This window comes from Colossoma macropomum, unplaced genomic scaffold, assembly GCF_904425465.1.
Source record: "Colossoma macropomum unplaced genomic scaffold, Colossoma_macropomum, whole genome shotgun sequence".
Lineage (NCBI taxonomy): Eukaryota > Metazoa > Chordata > Actinopteri > Characiformes > Serrasalmidae > Colossoma > Colossoma macropomum.
In genome coordinates, this window is record NW_023494784.1 from 42,006,687 (window position 1) to 42,021,975 (window position 15,289).

The window sequence follows — 15,289 nt, forward strand, 5'->3', positions numbered from 1 at the left end:
GGTACACTAGGTTCCATTTGCTCTAGCCAGCAAGAGAAACAACAACATTTCATACAGCCCTCCCTTAAAAATCCACCGCAAACTGCATGTAGTCTTTCAAATGTTCCTCCCACTTTCAACACACATCCTCAGATGGGTTTTTTTCCGAGTCTTTAACCAAGAAAATCTCAATCTAGAGCCCATGTGTCAAACACAAGGCCTGTGGGCAAAATCAGGCCCACGGCACAATCCTCTCCGGCCTGCAGCAAGTTCATTAAACAACAAATATTCAAGCATTCATGTAATATTTCAAGGTCTACTCCAAGTGCCTGTATATTACTTTTGAAGTTTTTGCATATTTTGAATAAACAATGGCCAGTTCGGGTTATAGCATAACATTAATTAAAAATCAAATAAAAACATTTTCTTTTCTGGCTCACAGATTTGTAGAGATTTTCTAATATGGCCCTTTCACTCGTTGAATTTGACACCCCTGATCTAGAGACTACTGCAGCACATCTGCAAGATGCTAGCAGCATGTTTTCAACAGATGCACTGGTTACATTTTTCATTTTGGCCAGCATGTCTCTTTAAGGACTTTAAAGAGCCCAACCAACAATTTCTATTCAAGATAAACATTGATTGATAATCTTACCGAGTTCATTTTAATTAACTTGTATCAGTGGAGGACCAATAAACATGCAAATGAGTAGGCAAGCTCCATTGTGTTCCTGTCAAACAGACTGTGTCCTGCTTGAGGGCTACTAGATCACAATTAGCTTACGTTCTACGTTCTGCTTTTTTCAATTAGGCTCCCGCCACGAGCCTGACATAATCCCCCGTCTAAAACAAGGAGACGCAACCTGCAATCAAAACTGATTTTCTGTTAAAACCACCAACACAGCCACACAGCACAGCGCTCCCCGAGGGCTGTAATCAGACCAAGAGGGTAGAGCTCACATGCAATGATGCGATGATAAATGTTGTTTTAAACTTAGGGCTATAATCTTTGGCCATTTTGTATCGGGGGGAAATACGACTATCAATAAATGGGCTTTAGGCTCTACAGCCGGAGCCTTAAAGGCCAAACTGAAACGGGAGATGCATTAACTCCCAGTTACACCAGGCCAATCATAATAGGGTTTGATATGTTTAAACCTACCATAAAAGTAATGACCACTTGTAACTTATAGGACAGACTGAGCTGATTTAAAGAGAGGTAACATTAAGGTTTATTTTGGGAGGTTTCGTTCCAGTACAATGACGACAATAAAAACAGATCAGAAAACAAGCTATATTTAAGCCTTTTCAACAAAGCTATTACAAAATGCAGTGTTTTTTCTTCCATAAAGTAGCCTTAACCCTTATTTCCAAACTCACATGCCTCCTAGTTTGGATAAGATACACACATTAGGATGTAACTGGCAGGTTCGCTTTTGGTCAAAGAGAAATTCTCAATCACTTTTGAAATGTAAATATACACTAAATTCAGATCTGATCACTAACATTACACAGTGTAAAAGGATGAACTGGTTTGTGCCGGAGGAGCAGCGTCTACCTCTAGTCTTCTGGCGTCTAAAGTACTATTCGGACGGGATTAGTTTTACATGAGGATGTGGAGTAATATCATTTTTACTGTCATTTTTCGAGAGATTTTAGTCCCATTCAAATGTGCTTTGCTGGTCATTTTTACAGACTGCATGCTCAAATATCAGTAAAGATTCCAGCACCTTATATTAACCCAGTGCAAATCGTCATGTTGACAAAAAATGCTACTATATTTGGTCAAAAAGGAGGTTAAGTATGGAGATCCTTGAAGAAGCGTTTACCTTTGTTAAGCAGATATGAACTTTCTTCATCAAGTGATTCACTCTGAACATCGAAATACATAAAAAAGCTTGTTTTTATGCAAAGATGTTGACTGTTGGCTGTGATTTCCCAATGCTAATGACACAGTGTTTTCACTTAAGACAGCAAGACAAATGAAATTACGGCTAAACTAGACGTTTTTAACATTTTCTACTATTTCCCGAAATAAAGGCATTGCATAAATTAAACAGCTACTCCCATCACTGTCATTTATACTGAGATTTCTTATTCTGCATGAACTAGTCATGAACATTACAGACGTCCAGTGATAAACTGGTATTACCCCACCTCTCCTTGGAAAACTTATCCCGTAAGAAAAGTACATAAGTCATTCAGCTTAGACATTAAGTATAGAATTTCTTGGTGCTTAAAGAAACAAACTTTTTCTGCATCTTACTAATGTTAGTATTTAAAAAGTATTATTTAAAAGGTATGTAAAAGATGTCAAACTCAAGCATGGTGTTCAATTTTTGCTGTTTTCGCTGACTAAACCAGCCAGCACTCCCCGTTTTGACGGCGATGTCTGACGCCATTCTTTAAGCCCTAATAATCAAGGGAAAAGACTTAACAGTCCGAGCAGTATTTAATGAAGGTTTAAGGGACTATTAACACTATTCTTGTACGTTTCTATATAAATGCCATACTGTGCAAAAGTCATAGGTACCTGAGTTATTATTTAAGACCAATTATTTTGGAAATAAATGTGTTTTTGCTTGTCAAAACACCGTACATCATTAGAATATATACACTTAAACATAAATACAGTAAAAATAATAATATTAATAATAATAATAATAATAATAATAATAATAATGAGACCTCACTTTCAAAAAAGTAGTAAGCTAGTTTGAGAGCAAAGTCTGGACGCAGATTTCTCCTGGATGCCTTCAGCCATCACATGAATTTGTTAAATTTCATCAACATAAACCAGGTACTTGATAATAACTACAATTAACACTGGGTTTCCATAAGGAGAAGTTTAGAAATGGTTAAACAAACACACTAAGATGCACAAAAATCACTGTTTACTGTATTAATGTTATTTATTGTTATAATAAGTGTTTATTTGCTCAAAAAAAACTAGGCTACTGCCCAGATAAACAGCTTTTTAATTGTGATTTTAAAATTTTAAGGTGTCTAAAACTTTTGCATTATACTTTATCTGCAAAATATTCTTGGGCCCAATATGACCTGTAAAGTGAAATGAAAATTCCTGGCCAAAACTGAAAACCTTTGAATAAAAAAACATAAAAACTACGAGGTAATGAAGAAAATATATTTTTATTGATAACATCCTTCTGACATTGAGCTGACAATGCATGAAAACATATATACTTTAAATAAATTTTGTAAAATTATTACAGTATGTGGGCTACAGTATGCACCACGAAATCCAGCGTCCTCAACAACAGAGAACGACCGGTCATTCAGGGCAATAAATTCCATTATTTTTTGGTTATAATTTGCACTTTGGCTTACCGGTCGTGCTCACAGGGACTTTGCTTTCTGCTTCTGTAGTTTTTATGTATTCTGCATATTGAGTGGGACGTTGTGTTTTCAAGTGCTATCAAATCTGTAGTGGAGAAGCTCTTGAACGTTGTACCTCCTCTTGTGCATCCCTACTGTAAGGCACATTAATTTTTCTGATATAAATTAACTGACTACGACTCCTAACTACACTATTGCACGTCTTGAAAATAAGTGTATCATCATGTGTAGCACACTCATTATATTTTTTAACAAAATTTTGTGCAATGATTCCACAGTACAATGGTTTAAAGACATCACATACACACGAGAAAAGTGGTAGCTCTGAAGTGTCTACCATCCGGGCTGAAATTAAAAATTAAAGAAAACAAGGAAATGAATCGAGTTCATGTTACAAAATGAAGGCTAGTGTTGAGAAAGGGGTACTGAGGCTTTTCCCTCTGCTGTAATCAACAGATCCATCAGCATTAGAATTTCAAGGAGGCAATGCAAATCTTTAAATGTCCCGCAGGCTTTAGCTCTGCTCGGTTGGAGTCACTAGGGAAGGAAAGGGCATTCTACCGTGCAATCCACTTCAACTTCCTTCTTGTTCCCCCTTGGCGCATTTCGACGACAATTCGGCATTTCACGTTCACTAGCCCAGACGACGTCACATTTAGAATGGGAAGTGACAAGCACTACCAGGCAGGTGTAACAAAGTACTCTGAGCAACACAAGTGTGGGTTTTCTCAGAGGGTTGCAATTAATCAATTTTATCTGAATGAGTGAACACAGGACTAAACCAATGAAATACCTTGAAAAAAGGTGACATTGCTTATATTAACGGTAAACTACCCCATACCGTGCAATTACCTTAATGAACACTGGCTAGAACAGTCAGCAGCGCTGAAAAAAAGACTCTGCGGTCCAGGCTGCCATCCCTGCCTTGCCTCGAGCTGACTAATGCCTTTTCACTCGTATGCTAATCCTCTTAATATCAGGGGTAATTGGGACTCACTCTTTCACAGCATTGTGCCCATTTTGTCACAGAATTGCATTATCCTACTATTACCTTCTTTGTCGAGGATCTCTTTCAAATTCAGATTTGCGGCCTGCCCAAACAAATGGACATGGATGCAAACAAACAAACACACGCACAGCAAATCCAGGCACTCGCCTCGATGACACTGCTAATCAACCCTAATCAACACAGCCCCATCCTGTAAACCATCCCCAATTTTTCGCTCTGTGACAAAAAGAGAATGTTGTTACAAACAGCAGGTGAGAGGCAGTAAACAGAACCGCAGACATAACAAAATGCAGGTGTGATGGGGGAAGACAATCAACATAAAGGTGAGTGATAATGAGAGGTAAAAAAAAATTAAGGATGCAAGAACAAGGATGCAAATGAACGGTTATCCTGAAACGAATCAAGGTCAGGAAAAAACAGACTGAATCCTTACCTTCCCTTTGGTCATTTAATGCCATGTTCTTGAGTGTGTTCTTGTCAACAGCTGGCACGCCATTATCTGTGAAGGTTCGGTAGTTGACATCTGAGCGTGATCTGTTGTGCCCCCGCTTGAATCCCCCACCAGAAGTGTTGGTGGAGTTGGTGTCCTTGGCATGGGCTGCCAGATCGTTGGTAGAGCGGGCTCGGTTCCTCTTCCCATTCCTTAGGCCAAGAACGCTAAAGGAGGAGGACTGTTCTGCCCAGGCTAGGTTACGAGGTGATATCTCTGGTTGCTCCCCAGTAAGCAAACCCCACACCCCACTGGAGCTCAACTTGTCCAGAGTCGAAACTTCTTTCAGCATGGGCGGCCGCACTTGTCCATCCTCTTGACCGCTGTCCAGGCAGTGCAAGTAGTCCTCGGTGGCCTCAAGGGCCGGACTGATGTCCTCAACCTCCAAGCCCTCCATTACCTCCACAACCTTTGCACCAGAGAGGAGGTGGAGGGGCAGAGCAGGCAGACGGGTTCCTTATGTGCGTGAGCCTGGGAAAGAGAGGATCCGGAGGCCTCAAGGCAACACAGATGGAACATCTGCTGTCTGGGGCCAAGAGGAAGCCTGGCAAAAGTGATGCTCCTCGAAGGCTAGAACCCCTTCCAGGACAAACAAGAGCTCTTTAAGACGACGCCGTTAATCAGGCAACTGAAGAGGCACCGCTTGTCGTGCCAACCATCGCTGTCTGTGCTAGGCTAAGAAAAGCTGGAGGGCGAAAAATGGTTGGCAGTCTTCACAAGCAGTCATGGCACTGTTTAGCCTAGGTGGTGCCCCACATTCACAGATTCCTGGATGTCAAGTAAATCAGTCAAGTGAGGAAGCAGCAATTTCTAAATGAAAGGAAATTAAATGTGGCACAAGGAGCAACAGTCCCCCCAGGCATCGACATCCTGTGTCAAGACAAATAAGACATAGGTACATCAGAATTTCTAGTGAACAGAAATATTAGATGAGATCATTAACATCTCGCAGGGCCAGATGTGATCTCATAATCAGAATACACATCTGGGGACAACTTCTTAAACTTTTGGAGCTGAATGGCTGCAAAGCCTGCCGCTAATGTTGGCATGCCCCCTCCAAAACCCGCCCTAAATTACTCTAGACTGTGCACTTTTCAAGAGGTGTTGTTTAACTGTACTGCAACTAATGCATTCTGTAGTCCATCTGTTTCTCTGATACTTTGTTAGCCCCCTTTTACCCTGTTCTTCAGTGGTCAGGACCCCCATGGACCCTCACAGAGCAGGTACTATTTGGGTGGTGGATCATTCTCAGCACTGCAGTAACACTGACGTGGTGGTGGTGTGTTAGTTTGTGTTGCGCTGGTCTGAGTGGATCAGACACAGCAGTGCTGCTGGAGTTTTTAAACACCTCGGTGTCACTGCTGGACTGAGAATAGTCCACCAACCAAAAATATCCAGCCAACAGCGTCCTGTGACCACTGATGAAGAACTAGAGGATGACCAACACAAACTGTGCAGCAGCAGATGAGCTATCGTCTCTGACTTTACATCTACAAGGTGGACTGACAAGGTCGGAGTGTCTAATAGAGTGGACAGTGAGTGGACACAGTGTTTAAAAACTCCAGCAGCACTGCTGTGTCTGATCCACTCAGACCAGCGCAACACAAACTAACACACCACCACCACATCAGTGTTACTGCAGTGCTGAGAATGATCCACCACCCAAATAGTACCTGCTCTGTGAGGGTCCATGGGGGTCCTGATCACTGAAGAACAGGGTAAAAGCGGGCTAACAAAGTATGCAGAGAAACAGATGGACTACAGTCTGTAACTGTAGAACTACAAAGTGCCCCTATATAGCAAGTGGAGCTGATAAAATGGACAATGAGTGTAGAAACAAGGAGATGGTCATAATGTTATGCCTGATCGGTGTATATCTACCCGCTTAGCTGAAGGGTTTTAGTGGGACTTTTCCACCATGCTTACTTACATTACATCCATGGGCTAACGACAGGCTTGTTGTCAGTTGGACAATGTTGACGGGTGCAGCATTGTCCCTCTACCTTATTTGTTCCTACCTTAATAAGTTTACATTAAGACCAAATACACATAATTGTCCCCAGATGTTCTTGTCACAAGACCAAAAAGACAAATAAGAAGCTTGACGGTATGATAGAAGATAAAACAGCAAATAATCCGTTCATGACTGTAGAAGGTTTTTTAATGCCCAGAATTTTTTTTTAATCAACAGGTAACATCCAAACACCAGACAGGAAGTTCCTACTATACATGCCTTAATTAACAGAGAATACGCACTTTACCTGAGCCGGTTTTGGATCAGATCTTCTCCTTGCACTTACTACGTTGACCATGGGTGGGGTTCTCCGGTTTCTCCACTGAGCACTGTTTGTTGCCATTTCTTTCAATGTAATACTGTCTACTGCCTTGTGTGCCTCTTACCGGCATCCCCCTCTCCCACACTGACATCGATTTCCTCTGCCTTTTGCTCTCTGACTCAGGGTCTTTCACTTTCTTAAGGCCATGCATTATGTAGAGGGTATTACATCACCTCTGGCCAATGCCAGGACGGTGCGCTCAGCATCCCTCGGGTGCGCATGAGGAAACTGGGATGTGGATTAATGGATATGGGGTGGGCTCCGGAACTCAGGAATTTGCTGCATTCTCACTCAAATAGTGACTCTGCCTCACAAGACTCAGCAGAAGAGGAAACGAAACTTCTCGCAAGAGACCATTCGGGGTAAAGAGAGAACCTCAAACACCGACACAAGCAAGGTGACACTAAGCTAGGAATACTGATGCCAGCTGCTGAAGGGCATGGGCAATGAAAATCAAATCTTGGCAACAGATTGTGTCGGGGCATTAACAGCACTTGACAAGAGCTCTTAAGACAGATTTCCCGGGCCAAAAGAGACAGAACATGGTCTGCTGTATTGGTTAGATTAGACCCAGAGTACTCATGTTCTGACCTCCCCTAACAGATGAGCCAATCTGACAGAGATGCAGACACATTGCTATTTTTAGCCTTCTCACAGCAGGCACTGCCACCCACCACAGAGGCACGGACAAAGCAGGGCTCCACTCAGGGATGATGTGTGGGTCTTTGTAAGTACCGTCTGATGATGTTTATAAACAAAATAGCTGAATTCAGTGTGAAAATCTTATGAAAAAATATAGTGTATTATTTTCCAAGACTTACAACAAGCTTATGAAACGTCCGTAGATTAGGAACCAATAACATATTCAAATTTACCTTTGTTAATGACCAGGGATGCCACCCAGTAGCCCTGCATCACATACACTAACACTAATAGTTTGAAATCAATGTTTTCAATAATATACAACATATATTGGTTTCAGATAAATGCATAAACTGAGTTCAGTACGCTGTAAAGGAGTCTAAAATTATTTGTGAAGTTGTACTTTATCAAGGACGAAGTTAAATAAATTCAATATTCAGAATGCCTTATCTTTGAAAAATGATGATTTAGAGGTAGAGGACAAAACATGTAAATAGATAATTGCTGTATGTAATTTACAGTATATATAGCTTAAATATCATAAAATACCTTCAACATCTTCATAAAATTTAAATCTACATTGTATAACGGCTCAGCAACAAATAAGGTTTTCAAAATGACAAATTTAAAAAATCTTATTAAAAAGGATGATGCGCATTTTTATATCTGCATATATATTTGATTTGTATCTACGCACATTTTGCATCTTAAATACAGTTACTGTTGTCAAAGCTTTTAATTGCCTACTTCAGTTATTAAACTGTGCTGGTCTGGTTGCACCATTTGACTTCCTGGTTGCGCCACCTGACTTTTCAGACTAATTTCAAATTAAACAGGCATCTGTTTAGACACCCATATAAACCTTTGTCGTTGAACTTGAGTTTATTTTTTCAAATGAATAATTCTTAATAATTACACATTTTCATGGTTCTCCTGAGGTCAGACCACCTGACATGGTAAATGGAACCATTTTAACCACGACTCAAAAATGACATTTTTCCCAAAATTTGTGAAAGGGCTACTGACTTTGGCATTGCACAATGAAGGTCAACTGGGTTTGTCTTTATGAGGCAATATACTGGCCCCTCTTTTGTAAAAGCCTGTATGAATAACAGTGTGTAGGCTGTACAGTCTGACACTTGAGGAAGTAAGAACTTGTGTACAGAAGTTTTTCAGTGAGTCGAGCACTTTTAAAGTTCCTTATTTTGCAACATTTTTCACTTTAAAGTTTTCAAACATAAAATCGTGCCAAACTATTTTATTTAGAATTTCATATCACTAAATCACATTTTTTGATAGTTTACTGAATCAACGTAAACCGTTGGACATTTGCACCACCTGACATTTTTAGACTGGAGGCAAAAAGAAACTAAAACGCATTTTATATGGATGCACTGACAACTGTTTTATATGGAAGATGTATTGTTGAATAATTTGATGTGTGCCATATTTATTAAATTATTCTTTGGGAAAATAATGCACTTTGGCACAAAAAATGCATGTCATACCCTAAATAACTAACTAAAATAAAATAACTAAAATAAGTGAGGTTTTGAACAGTAGTGTTTGTTACAGAAAGATTAAAATTTTCAGATTTATATCTGTGTAGTGAGCAGGAATTAAGGGATATTCTGGAATGAAGGCCAGCTTGTTTACATCACTGAGAGTTCAAATGCAGTAAAGGGAGTTTTGGCAAGATGGGGATGGAGGGGAGTTTCCAGTGTATAGCCTTTCTTAGAGAATATCACAAGGCACTCTTTCCAGAAGAGTAGACGCTGTCACTTCCTTAAAAACGGGGGGACAGACTCCCTATTAATACTCTTGACTTCAGAGGAAATGTGGGATGGGCAGCCATCTACAAACACTTGGACATATAGTGTAAATTGCCTAATAATGTTACGTTGACCTGACTTAGCATAACACAGTGTTTTGGGTTTAAGAGCGCCTGTGCACATTTATGTTATCCTGGATACCAGAAGAACTGTGGAATGAACTTCTGGACATACAGTATAACTTGCTACCCCATCTTAACTATCTACAGGCCTAATGTTACTGTAACCTCAGCAGAAATGAAAAAAAGAAAAAAGACATTTTTCCCTCCTACAGACCACTGCGACCCCTCACTTTTGTCACAGCACAGCACACTTAACATTAATTATATATTTTCTCCATATACTGGGCCTGTAAGAATCTTCTTGTTATGTGATGACAGCATAAAGAGGTACATGCAGGTCTTAAGAGTCTATGAAGGCTCTATTAATACATGCTACAGTAAATCACGTGCACTATAAAAAAATAAGACAAGGTCTCTCTAATTTCAAAATACTTAGAATCAGGGATGCGTCTATATGCAAACTGTTTGCTGATGCTGATGTATGATACACCGATCAGGCATAACATTATGACCACCTCCTTGTTTCTACGCTCATTGTCCATTTTATCAGCTCCACTTACTATACAGGTGCACTTTGTCGTTCTACAGTTACAGACTGTAGTCCATCTGTTTCTCTGCATACTTTGTGAGCCCACCACCCACATAGTACATGCTCTGTGAGGGTCCATGGGGGTCCTGACCACTGAAGAACAGGGTAAAAGGGGGGCTAACAAAGTGTGCAGAGAAACAGATGGACTACAGTCCATCTATTTTGCATCTACATGTGGGCTGATGCTGATAAAAATGTATGAAATGTAGACACTGGAAGTATGTCTACCTGATTTAGCATTATGGAGAAATATAATATGTATTTCTATAGGGTTACAAGTGCAGTACAATGAATAAAATGGAGAAATTTCTGCACAGTAGACCAACGCAGGGCAGCTGTAGAATCTGAACTAATCCGCATATAGCACTGATCTCAGATCTGTTACTTAATGGAGATACTCCTGAAAAGGAAGGGAGGCTGCTTAAGTGCATGTTTTATCAGGCTTTTAATGCTCTTAACCAGTTCTGCTGTAAAAATAAAAGCTAGCTAACAAGGCTTTTAAAATGACATTATAATAACAGTAATAATAAAAACAATGATAAGGCATGGGTATTATGAAACTGCAGCAGAAGTTACACCTAGTAAACAACTGAGGCCTAATAGGGGACCTGTTAAGGTGGAAACGTGAACAAAGTCATTCAGAGTGGTCTGGTGCAAAACGCTCTGTTCTAGGGAAACTTACCGAGTCAGTATTGTTCACAGTGGTGGTGATAGGAAGCAGACGTCCCCCTCTAAAAGCTCCCTCACAGAAAATTCCTGCTTAAAATGGTTACATATATGCTGCCTTGTTTTGTGATATACAGTTGATATACATATATATATAAAGATTTGGCTTTAATTGTATTTGAATCCATTTATTTATTGTAATCCATTCATGGCAGAGTCATACAGGAAGGACATTGTTAGGAAAAACTAATTTTCTCAAAATATATTTTATTTTCACTTCTATTTTACCACCATGAACATTACAAACACAAACTCGAAAATAAGAAGGAACGTGTAGGTTCACTGGTGGTTTTGGATAGTAAATAAAATGGCTATATTTGTAGACATCGTGACCCCTGGTTCCTATTACCACCACTGTAAAGCAATCAGAGTCTGTACATTTCTCTGTAATTAACCATTTCAATTCAAATCGTACTGAATGACTGAATGTTTACATCACAAGGACTGAAAAATTCTGAAAGTTTGAAAAATTGGTGGACTTTCCCTCTAAGTGCATCTTTTATCAGGCTTCCAATGCTTTTAACTAGCTAGCTTTTCGCTAGATAGCAAATCTCTTAAAACGATGCGTTTAGTAGTAGTAATAATAATAATAATAATAATAATAATAATACCCGAGTATTGTGAAAATGCAGCCACAGCTGTACAGCGGTTCGGCTAGCAAACACTCGAGGCTTAAGTTGGCTTCTTATGGGAATTTCCCGCTCCACCTTAAATGGTGCTGCAGCTCCATTCTGACGCCTTAAGTGCCTGAACGTAACTGCTGCACCATTTAAGGTGGAACGGGAAATTCAAACGAAGCCAATTTCAGCTTCGTCGCAAACCCAGCATTAATATAGTAATACGCGGCGAAATGTGGAAGCAGAGTGAAAACACAGCATTTACAGTTCCTAAAATACACATTCAGGAAAAGGCTGGGTTAACCAGGTTACCTTAACTACCTGTCCGCTCAGACTTTCCTTCTCTGTGATGTTTATAAGCGACCCAGCCGTGTTAGCATTAGCCACCTAGCCTAGCCGTCCAGCAGCAGGCTGTCACGAACATCCTTGAACAATGACATTTGCTTTCCTTGGACAGACATGAAGCGCAGCCAGCACAGCCCCAACCGCCCAAATGATCTCAGACTATACAGACGCTACAGAGAAACGAAGATAAACGTCTTATTTTTCCATAAATCCAGTAAAATTCAGTAAAAATAATGACTCACCTGAATCTGTTTACAAACTGTCACATTCAGGTCCGCCAGCGCCGGAGGGAACTGAAGCCACAGCGGGAAGGTTCCGCTCCCTCCACACTGAGCTCAACAGCTGTCCTTCTGTTATCTGCTCAGCATCCAAGGTACTCTACGTGTCCAGAACTGTCCAGACACCCTTTATAAATCATGAATTCAGCTACTTTCAGGTGCTTCAAACACAGCTTGTGTGATCTCAGCAGGAAAGCATTGGCACTCTTGAGCAGGCCCAAACGGAAATCTGATATAACGGCGTATATCCACATATATCATAAAGGGTCAGGCATATAGACTAACTATAAGGACAAAAGTATTGGGACACAAACATTACACCTATAGGAGCTTTTACGTTCTAAATCCATAGGCATTAATATGGAGTTGGTCCCACTTTACAGCTATAACAGCTTCCACTCTTCTGGAAAGCTTTCTACAAGATGTTGGAGAGAGTCTGTGGATTTGTGAGGTCAGACACTGATGTTGGACGAGAGGGTCTGGATCACAGTCTCTGTTCTAGTTCATCCCAAAGGGGTTCGATGGGGTTGAGGTCAGAGCTCTGTGAGGGCCAGTCAAGTTCTTCCACACAAAACCCACCCAGCCAGGCCTTTTTGGACCATTTCACATTTATCACCATCATCACCACTACATATAAAAACTCAGAAGACACATGTAGGTTCACTGGTGGTTTTGGATGGTAAATAAAATGGCTATATTTGTGTTGTAGACATTGTGACCCCTGCTTCCTATCAGCACCAATGTAAAGACATCAGAGTCAGTAAGCTTCTTTTTTTTTTCAGTGAATCATTTCACTTCAACTCTGAATGACTTTGTTTGCATCTCAACCACGGAAATATGCAGAAATGTTGGCAAATCTTTGGACTTCCCCTTTAAAGTGCAAATATACTCGCTTTTTAATGTGCTTAAGGGTCTGTGAGGTCAGTTAGCTGTCCATTGTTCATCAAAATCATATAACATAAGAAATGTAATAGCTCACAATACTTTTACTTTTGATACCTTTGGCCTTTAACTCAATTAGAAATGTAGATATATTTTCAAATATCATGTTTTATATTCATATATTTTCAGTATATTTTCAAAAATAATGCAACTCATTTTGGACTTGATGGAGCTGAGCATCAACATCCCCACATCACAGTATTTTCACAACCTCAAATAAAAGAGTAGGAAATACTCTTAGTAAAATATACATATATATCCCTATAATCTTCGGTCAAAATGTAAAGACTTTCGCTGCCTCTGAAACGTCTTCTGATTTTTAATGACCTCACCGTGCACCAGTGGGTGGGGCAAAATAATGGCCCACAAAAACAAGCATTTTCTCCTGAAAGGTTTGTTCAGTCAGTTTGATTCAGTCAAAACACTGCTAGTCCTATGTTTAAGACAACAATGACAGCAATAAAAAAAAAGTTTTGGTTTTCCTGAGATCTCAAAAGAATTATTTCATTATTTTGAAAAAAAAAAAGTTTTGTTTGCTCAATATCTAGAGAAAATTACTAGACTATCTTAGGAAAATGGTGCCTGTTATGTCATGATAATGACATGAGTATCTAGAGGTGGGTAATCCAGGTCCAAAAAGTAAAAACCCTCCCCAGGATTTTGTTCCAACTGCCTGAACACCTTTGCTGCTGGTTTGAGCAAATTAGAGAAGGTGTTCAGGCAGTTGGAACAAAATCCTGGGGAGGGTTTTTACTTTTTGGACCTGGATTACCCACCTCTATGAGTAACTCAAGATCTCAAGTAAGATCTTACATAAAAAATTTAAAACAGTCCCATAAAATTTTGTCAAATGATGTTAAATAAAACTAATTTGTTAGCCTATCATGGGAAAACTAAGAAAACTGAATAATGAATCTACGGCTTTTTCAGGCTTCCAAGCTTTGGTCTTTTTTTAGAAAACAGTGTGTCAGAAACCACATAAGCAACTCTGTTAGAGATTACTTACTCCACATGGTTTGAGGCAAGAATGTGATGATTTAAGAAAAAAGCTTTTTTACTTCGCTACATTAGCCTCATAGCTCCAGTGCAAAACTAAACAAGCACCAAACGTATCTTAGCTGACAGAAATCTGCATAAATTAGACTTTTGGCTGAACTAATACGATAAAAAACTGACGAAAACATCATAAAACGTGCATAAGAAAGAGTCACGCTTGGTGGCCAGTCTGCAGATTCATCTGGACATCATTAAGACTCTTTTCTGACAGTGGAGAGGCTGGACAGGAGGGATGTGGGGGAAATGGTGGGGAGCAGAGGAGTGGATGGAAGATTGTTGGCTAATAGGCCGTAGGCAGCGGTGCTTGACGCTAGCCCACCGTCTATTGTCCAGGTCCCTCGCAGAAAAAGAAACATTATTCAAGTCTCTTTCAGGCCCCAGTGGAGAAATACAGTAATTATGATGGGGATTCGTTTAAACCTGTGAACTCACCCCCCCCCAACAGGGTCCCCTTTTCGGGCGCTCATTGTCTTGGCTCGTTTAAAAAAAAAAAGAAAAAAAAAAGAGGCTCCTCTAATGAAGGACGTGGAGGCCCCGGCTAATGGCCTCAAATAAGTTCCTCTCGGAGCCATTGTTTGTGGGATAATAGCGATGGGAGCCCCAGCTGGAAACCCACGGACGCCATATTGCGCCTGACCCACATAGAGCCACGCACGAACCCGCTAAATGCTAATGCGCTCCAGAAAAATGCAGCATCTTGTATTTTTGTCTTCCTGCCCCCCCCCCCCACCTCTCTTTTTCTAACTGAGAGTCCATTAATGGAGTCAGAGACCGGGCCGGCCCATTCGGAAAGAGAGGGTGGAGTACAGGAGAGGGGGGACCTTTTCAAACGGTCGCACGATCACAAAAGGGGGGTCAAGGCCCTCAACGCTGAAATGGGATTATGGTTAAATGAATGAGAAAGTATGAAATGTTAATCCCTCAGCTGGCCGTCTGTAGACATTCAGCGCTTACCTAGCCTGGCGTTTGACCCAAGGTTTCATGTTAAATGCTTTGTAATGGTTTAAGCCTAGAATATCATATCATACT

At 40.3% G+C, this 15,289-nt stretch overlaps 1 protein-coding gene across 2 annotated transcripts in view; it reads right to left on the bottom strand.

The window, feature by feature from the left end:
• The window catches only part of plekhm3 (pleckstrin homology domain containing, family M, member 3), a 74,728-nt gene extending 62,385 nt beyond the window's left edge, over positions 1–12,343 (bottom strand). Inside the window, exons 1-2 of one of the 2 annotated variants that reach the window (XM_036571736.1) lie at positions 12,227–12,343; positions 4,779–5,705 (exon numbers count right to left, since the gene is read on the bottom strand). In XM_036571736.1, the coding sequence (XP_036427629.1) occupies positions 4,779–5,232 (454 nt within the window). In that variant the 5' untranslated portion in view covers positions 5,233–5,705; positions 12,227–12,343. Of the gene's footprint in view, positions 1–4,778; positions 5,706–7,096; positions 8,138–12,226 lie in introns of those variants that run through there. The other variant, XM_036571743.1, reaches the window with a different exon arrangement.
• Positions 12,344–15,289: the final 2,946 nt, after the last annotated feature.